General features: G+C 53.2%; 1 protein-coding gene across 1 annotated transcript in view; it reads right to left on the bottom strand.

The window, feature by feature from the left end:
- LOC112069974 (mitogen-activated protein kinase kinase kinase kinase 5-like) overlaps positions 1-8766 on the bottom strand; it is a 37527-nt gene that overhangs the window by 7794 nt on the left and 20967 nt on the right. Inside the window, exons 6-7 of the mRNA XM_070438790.1 lie at positions 7509-7571; positions 7342-7423 (exon numbers count right to left, since the gene is read on the bottom strand). Coding sequence (XP_070294891.1) covers positions 7342-7423; positions 7509-7571 — 145 coding nt within the window. The remainder of the gene's footprint in view (positions 1-7341; positions 7424-7508; positions 7572-8766) is intronic.

Genomic DNA, 8766 nt, shown 5'->3' with positions numbered 1-8766 from the left:
AGACGGAACGGAAGCCACACAGACAGACGAGGGAGCCAGACAGACAGCCGGAGGGAGCCAGACGACACGGAGGGAGCCAGACAGACAGGGAGATGAGCCAGCAGAGGAGAGCCAGAAGACAGGCCAGACAGCCGAGACCAGACGACAGAGGAGGGAGCCACACAGACAGACACGGAGGGAGCAACTAACAGACGGACGACAAGACAGACGGAGGGAGCCACACAGCAACCATGACGGAGGGAGCCACACAGACACATGACAGACGGGGGAGCCACACAGGACAGACAGACGTGGAGCCAGACAGAAGGAGGGAGCCACAACAGACAGGGAGGGGCAGCACAGACAGAGGGAGACAGAGGACCACACAGACGAGAGGAGCCATGACAGACAGACAGACGGAGGGAGCCACCACCAGACAGCACGACGGAACAGAAGACCGACGAGCAGACAGCGGGGAGCCAGACAGAAGGAGGGGGCACACAGACAGACAAAGAAGGAGGGAGCCACACAGACAGAGGAGGGAAGCCAGACAGACAGGACAGGGAGGAGCCACACAGACAGAAGGAGGGAGGGCACGACAGACAGAGCGGACCGGACAGACGGAGGGAGCCGAGACAGGGACCAGACAACGATGAGGACCCGACAGACGGAGGGAGCCAGACTAGACGGAGGGAGCCACACACAGACAGAAAGGAGCCAGACAGACAGGAACGGGAGCACACACAACACGGGAGCAGCAAAGAGGAGGGAAGCCGCAGACGAGACGGAGGGAGGCCACCGTTCACCAGAACATGACAGACAGGAGCCGCAGACAGACAGGCGGGCAGCCCACACAGACCAGTGTACGAGGGAGCCAGGACAGAACAGAGGGAGCCACAGACAGAACAAGGAGGGAGACCAGACAGACGGCGGAGCCAGACAGACAGAGGGAGCCAGACAGACAGACAGGAGGGCGCCCAACAGATCAGAGGAGGGAGCCAGCAAGACAGACAGGAGTGGAGCCAAGACGAACAACGGGGGAGACCGCACCACAGACAGACGGAGGGAGCCAGACATTTTACATTACTTCATTTTAGCATTTTAGCAGACGCTTTATGCCAGAGCGACTTACAAATTGAGAAGTTTCATAGCCATTTCATCTCTGGTCCCCCTGGGGGAATGAACCCACAACCCCTGGCGTTGCAAGCGCCATGCCTACCCAACTGAGCCACGACTATGACGAACAGAGGGACCAGACCAGACAGAAGGAGGGAGCCAACAGACAGATAGGAGGGACGCGCAAGAAGAGGCGAGCCAGACAGAGAAGAGGGAGCAAGTACCAAAGGAGCAGACAGAGGAGCGGAGCCTAGACAGACAGACGAGGAGGGCTGAAGACCGAGGGGCAGCCGAAACACAGACGAGGAGCCAGACAGACAGACGGAGGGAGCGCAGACTCAGACAGAGGGAGGGAGCCAGACAGACAGAGGGAGGGAGCCAGACAGACAGAGAGGAAGCCAGACAGATGAGCGAGCCCAGCAGAAGAGGAGGAGCCAGTACAGAACAGGAGGGAGGAGCCACAGACAGAACAACGGAGGGAGGGAGCACCAGACCATGTATCGGGGAGCACAACAGACGACGACCAGCAACGGAGCGAGCCCCGACAGCCGCGGAGCACAAAGACAGACAGACGCGAGGGAGCCAACGACACGGAGAGACAGACAGAACGGAGGAGCCACAACAGCGACAGGATCGAGGGAGCCAGACAGACAAGGTAGGGCAGCCACACAGCACGGAGGGAGCCAACAGCCAGCAGAGGGAGCCCAGCACAGACAGGCTACGGGGGAAGCCCATGACAGAGAGCCAGACAGACAGCGGCAGGGAGCCACAGACAGCAGACGGAGGGAGCCAGACGACGACGAGGAGGGAAGCCAGACAACAGGTTCAGTTCTGGCAGCCAGGACAGACAGACTACGACGAGGGGCAACAGACAGCCACGAGGACCATACCGAACAGGAGGGGAGCACCCAGAACAGTCTGGAGCCAACAGACAGCAGGAGCAGCCACACGAAGACGGAGGAGAAACAGACCGACGGAGGGACCCAGTAACAGGACGAGAGCACAGCGGACGGAGACACGGGAGCCAGACACGAACAGGGAAGGGATGCACGAACCAGACAGGAGCAGCCACACGGAGGGAGCCAGACGAAGAGGAGACCAGACAGGGCACCAGACAGGGCAGGAGCCAGACGAGGAGGCGACAGAAGCGACGGAGAGCACGACAGGAGGGACCCAGCAGCAGAGCGGGAGAGACAGAAGCAGGGAGGGAGCATCCACAGACGACGGAGAGCAGCAGACAGCAGAGGGAGCCACACGACGACGACAGACAGACCAGCAGCGGAGCCACGACGAGGGAGCCAGACGACAGGAGGGAGCCACACAGCAGACAAGGAGGGAGCCAGAACAGCGACAACGGAGGAGCCACACAGACAGCAGCGGAGGAGCCAGAACAGACGGAGGGAGCCAGACAGACAGGAAAGCCGAGAGCCAGACAGTAGACAGAGCAGCAGATCAGAGGAACGGTCCAGCACAGACAGGGACAGGAGGGAGCCAGAACAGACAGACGGGGGAGCCACACAGACCATACAGACGGAGAGGAGCACGAAGACCATAACATCTTGGCACATACGAGGGCTCAACATTTTATCTGTAAATTCTACAGCTATTTAGCAGACCGTCTTCTATCCAGAGCGATGTACAATTGGAAAGATTCACTTACATATTCATACCTGTCCCCCTGTGGGGCAACTGAACCCCTACACTGGCGTTGCAAGGACCAGCCATTCTCTACCCAACTGAGTGCCACGGGGACCATGAAACAGGACAGAGGGAGCCAGAACAGACAGGACAGAGGAAGCACACACAACAGGATCGCAGAGATCAGAAGGAGGGAGCCTGCAGCACAAGGAGGAGCGAGCAGATAACGGCAAGGGAGAGACAACAGACAAAGGAGCGCAGACAGAACGAAGGAGACCTAGACAGTAGCAGAGGAGAGGGAGCCAACAAGCAAGACGACGGAGGGAGCCAGACAGACAGACAGAGGAGGGAGCCTAGACAGAACAGACGGAGGAGCCAGACAGACAGACAGGAGCAGACAGTCTGCAGAGCGCCAGACGCCCGACGGCCAGACGAAATGAGGAGGTAGAGCCGAGCACGGAGGACCAGACAGAAAGCGGAGGGAGCCAGAACAGCACGGGGGAGATCGGACGTGAGGGACCAGACAGCCAGAGGAGTGAGCCAGACAGACGAGAGCGTGAGAAGCAGGGAGCGCAGACAGTACACATCGGATGCTGAGGAGACCACATGAGAACAGGAAGAAGAGAAGGGAGGCCCACACAGGACAGACAGACGGAGCCAGACAGACAGCAGACGGAGCCAGACAGACAGGAGGAGCCACACAGACAGGAGGGCAGCCCACAGACAGACAGACGGGGGAGCCAGGACAGACAGACAGACGGAGGGAAGCCAGACAGACAGACAGACGGAGGGCAGCCACACAGACAGACGGGAGGGTAAGCCAGACAGACAGGAGGAAGCAGGGACAGACAGGAGGAGCCAGCACAGACAGACAGGGGGAAGCCAGACAGACAGGAGGGACACACAGACAGGAGGGAGCCAGACAGACAGACAGGAGGAGCCACACAGACAGACAAGACGGAGGGAGCCAGACAGTAACAGACAGACGGAGGAGCCACACAGACAGACAGACGAGGGAGCCAGACAGAACAGACAGACGAGGGAGCCAGTCTCTGACAGACGGAGGGAGCCAGACAGACAGGAAGGGAGCCACACAGACAGGAGCTGAGCCAGACAACGAAGGAGGGATGCCACACAGACAGACAGGAGGGAGCCACCACAGACAGACGGAGGGAGCCAGACAGACAGACAGACGGAGGACAGACAGACAGACGAGACGGAGGAGCCAGAGCAGACAGGAAGAGAGCCAGACAGACACAGGAGGGAGCCAGACAGCAGGAGGATGCCAGACAGACAGAGAATGGAGAGGGAGCCAGACAGGAGGAGCCACACAGACAGGAGAGCCACACAGACAAAGGAGGAGCAGACAGAAGAGGGTAGAGCGAGCGCCCAGACAGACAGAGGAGGGAGCCAGACAGACAGAGGGAAGCGAGCCAGGACGACAGGAGGGAGCGGAGGCCACACAGACAGACAGACGGAGGATCCAGACAGTAACGAGACGACGGAGGGAGCCACCACTAGTACAGACAGAAGCGGTAGCCAGACAGACAGGAGTGGAGCCACACAGGACAGGAGGGAGGACCAGACTGACAGGGGTAGCCTACACAGGACAGTGACAGTACGGAGGGACAGCAGGACGACAGACAGACGGAGGGCCACACCCAGACAGACGGAGGAGCCCAGACAGACCAGGAGGAGCCAGACAGACAGAAGAGGAGCCAAGGGACAGCGACTAGACAGGATAGGGAGCCAGTAGCGAACAGACGGAGGGAGCGCAGACAGACAGACAGGAGGAGCACACACGACCAGACAGACGGAGGGAGCCGACAGACAGACAGACGGAGGCGAGCCACACAGACAGACGGAGGGAGCCAGACATTTACATTACATTTACATTAAGTCATTTAGCAGACGCTCTTATCCCAGAGCGACGTACAAATTGGAAATTCATACATATTCATCTGGTCCCCCCGGGGGAATGAACTCAACAACCCTGCGTTGCAAGCGCCTGCTCTACCAACTGAGCCACACCGGACATGACAGACAGAGGAGCCAGACAGACAGACAGGAGGGCCACACAGACAGAAGAGGGAGCAGACAGACAGAAGAGGGGAGCCAGACAGACAGAAAGAGGGAGCCAGACAAGACAGACGGAGGGAGCCAACAGACCAGACGGAGGGAGCCAGAAGACAGACGGAGGCCAGAACAGACAGACGCGAGGAGGCCGACAGACAGACGGAGGGGCCAGACAGACAGACGGAGGGAGCCAGGACAGACAGAAGGAGGGAGCCAGACAGCAGACAGGAGGAGCCAGGACAGACAGACAGACAGACAGACAGGAGGGACCAGACCAGACAGGACAGACGGGAGCCAGACAGACAGAAGGAGGGAGCCAGACAGGAACAGACAGGGAGGGAGCCAGACAGACAGACAGGAGGAGCCAGACAGAAGCAGGAGGAGCCAGACAGACAGACAGGAGCGGGCGCCAACAGACAGACAGGAGGAGCCAGGACAGACAGACAGGAGGGAGCCAGACCAGACAGAAGGAGGAGCCAGACAGACAGAAGAGGCGGACAGCCAGACAGACAGAAGGAGGACGCCAGACAGGACTTTATGTTGATCTGTGACACATCAACGAAACACAGAGCTGGCCACTAATGCTCCTACACCAAGCTTTAAAAGGTGACAACTATTAAATAGGACCTCGGGACGGATTTCACCACTGAGATGATGACTGGTTCGACCATCATTAAGACCTGGACATCTCACGAGGCTGAATCACCGTCAAACCTAATGCTCCAGAACATTCTAATATAACAACTCTTAGATGATTAGACTCTCTAGGGCTTGTTTACCCTATTTCGAAAGCACATTTCAAAACTGAATTTTACGCGAGCAGGCTTTTTAGTCCAGGGACAGTTCCAGCTGAAACGGACTTAAGAAGGTATATACTGAATGGTTTGTCCCCAAGGTCTACTTTAAAAAAATTTAACCTTTAATTATTTAACTAGGGCCAAGTCAATTAAGAACAAATTCTTATTTACAATGACGGCCTACCAAAAAGGCCTCAGGCGGGGACGGGGGCCTGAGATTAAAATAAATACATACAATATAAATATAGGACAAACACACATCACAACAAGAGAGAGACCTAAGACAACAACATAAGAGAGACCTAGAGCAACAACATAGAGAGAACCTAAGACAACACATAAAGAGACCTAAGACAACAACATAAGAGAGACCTAAGACAACAAACATAAAGAGAGACTAAGACACAACTAGAGAGAGACCTAAGACAACAACATAAAGAGACCTAACAAGACCTAACAAGAGAGACCTAAGACAACAACATAGAGAGAGACCTAAGACAACAACATAAAGAGACCTAAGACAACAAACATAAGAGAGACCTAAGACAACACAAAACCATAAAAGAGAAGAGACCTAAGACAACAACATAAAGAGAACTAAGACAACAACATAAGAAGAGACCGACAACAACATAAAGAGAGACCTAAGCACAACAACATAGAGAGAGACCCAAGACAACAACATAAGAGAGACCTAAGACAACAAACATAGAGAGAGACCTAAGACAACACTAAAGAGTAAGACAACACACATGAGAGAGACCTAAGACAACACATAGAGAGAGGCCTAAGACAACAACATAGAGAGAACAAGACAAACAACATAGAGAGAGACCTTAAGACAAACACAACATAGAGAGAGACCTAAGACAACACATAAAGAGCCTAAGACAACAACATAGAGAGAGACCTAAGACAACAACATAAGAGAGACCTAACAACAACATAAAGAGACACTAAGACAACAACATAAAGACACTAAGACAGAACAACATAGAGAGAGACCTAAGACAACAACATAGAGAGACCTAAGCCAACAACATAGAGAGAGACCTAACGACAACAACATAAGAGAGACCTAAGACAAGCAACAACATAGAGAAGAGACCTAAGACAACCAACATAGAGAGAGAGACCATAAGACAACAACATAGAGAGAGACCTAAAGACAACAACATAAGAGAGACCTAAGACACAACTAAGAGAGAGACCTAAGACAACAACATAGAGAGAGACCTAATAGACAACAACATAAAGAGGACCTAAGACAACAACATAAAGAGGGACCTAGAACAAACAACATAGAGAGAGGACCTAAGACACAACATAAAGAGAGACCTAAGACAACAACATAGAGAGAGACCTAAGACAACAACATAAAGAGACCTAAGACAACAACATAGAGAGAGACCTAAGACAACAACATAGAGAGAGACCTAAGACAACAACATAAAGAGACCTAAGACAACAACATAAAGAGAGACCTAAGACAACAACATAAAGAGAGACCTAAGACAACAACATAGAGAGAGACCTAAGACAACAACATAGAGAGAGACCTAAGACAACAACATAAACAGACCTAAGACAACAACATAGAGAGAGACCTAAGACAACAACATAGAGAGAGACCTAAGACAACAACATAAACAGACCTAAGACAACAACAAGAGAGAGACCTAAGACAACAACATAAACAAGGCAGTTCCTGTTTTCATGAGGCCGTGTCAGTTACCGTTAACAGCTTCTCAGCTGTCGGTCTCTTCTTCGGGTTCTTGGTCAGCGAGACTTTAACAAAGTTATGGAAGGCTGTGGTCCTGCAGGGGGAGGGAACCTACTGTTACTGACTGTAGTAGTATAACAGAAATGCTCCAGGTCACATGACAGGTGTACTGTACTTACCATTTTGTTTTGTCTTTTAGCTTGGGAGGCTGAAAGCTGCTCTTTGACATGAGAAACAAGGCCCTGGAATACAACACATCAATTGAGATTAGATCATGTTATAAAATAATATTATCTTGTTTTACCACCGGTGGTGAGAGACTTTCATCTACACTGTAGTGGGGCGAGTTTCACAAAACCTTCCTAGCACTACGATCATCTTAAGTCTGTTTTGTAGGCATTAGGCAACGACTGACAGTGATCTTAGTGCTACAAAACATTTTGGGAAACATGCGCCTGTACTTAGAGCGAGACGGGAGAGAGTAGAGCGAGACGGGAGAGAGTAGAGAGAGACGGAAGAGAGTAGAGCGAGACGGAAGAGAGTAGAGAGAGACGGAAGAGAGTAGAGAGAGACGGAAGAGAGTAGAGAGAGACGGAAGAGAGTAGAGACAGACACTCGGCAGAGATTAGAGAGAGACGGAAGAGAGTAGAGAGAGACGGGAGAGAGTAGAGAGAGACGGGAGAGAGTAGAGGAGACGGAAGAGAGTAGAAGCGAGACGGAGAGGTAGAGAGAGACGGAAGAGAGTAGAGAGAGAGGAGAGAGTAGAGAGAGAACGGAAGAGTCGTAGAGCGAGGGAGAGAGTAGAGAGAGAGAGTCGACGAGGAGCTAGAGAGGAGAGAGAGTCGAGAGAAGATAGAGAGAGTGAGTCGAGAGAGAGTAGGAGGAGAGAGTAGAGAAAAGAGAGCGGAAGAGAGTAGAGAGAGACGGAAGAGAGTAGAGAGAGACGGAGAGAGTAGAGAGAGACGGAGAGAGAGTAGAGAGAGACGAGATGAGTAGAGAGAGACGGAGAGAGTAGAGAGAGACGGGAGAGGGAGTAGAGAGACGAGAGAGAGTACGAGACGCGAAGAGAGAGAGAGGTAGAGAGAGAGAGCGGAAGAGGAAGAATAGAGAGACGACGGAAGAGAGTAGAGAGAGACGGAAGATCGAGTAGAGAGAGACGGAGAGAGGAGAGAGAGAGACGAGGAGAGAGATAGAGAGAGAACGGAGCAGAGAGATCGTAGGAAGACAGTAAGAGGACGGAGAAGTAAGAGAGAGACGAAGGTAGAGAGAGCACGGGAGATAGAGTGAGTCAAGAGATAGAGAGAGAGGTGAGAGAAGAACGAGAGAGGGAGAGAGGAGTAGAGAGAGAGAGACGAAGAGAGTAGAGAGAGACCGAAGAGAGTAGAGAGAGACCGGAAGAGTAGAGAGAGAAGGGAGAGAGTGAAGAGAGAGAGTAGA

The sequence above is a fragment of the Salvelinus sp. IW2-2015 genome, unplaced genomic scaffold, assembly GCF_002910315.2.
Source record: "Salvelinus sp. IW2-2015 unplaced genomic scaffold, ASM291031v2 Un_scaffold1174, whole genome shotgun sequence".
Lineage (NCBI taxonomy): Eukaryota > Metazoa > Chordata > Actinopteri > Salmoniformes > Salmonidae > Salvelinus > Salvelinus sp. IW2-2015.
Note: the sequence above shows the minus strand (reverse complement) of the source record. Positions and strands in the feature narration are given on the sequence as shown.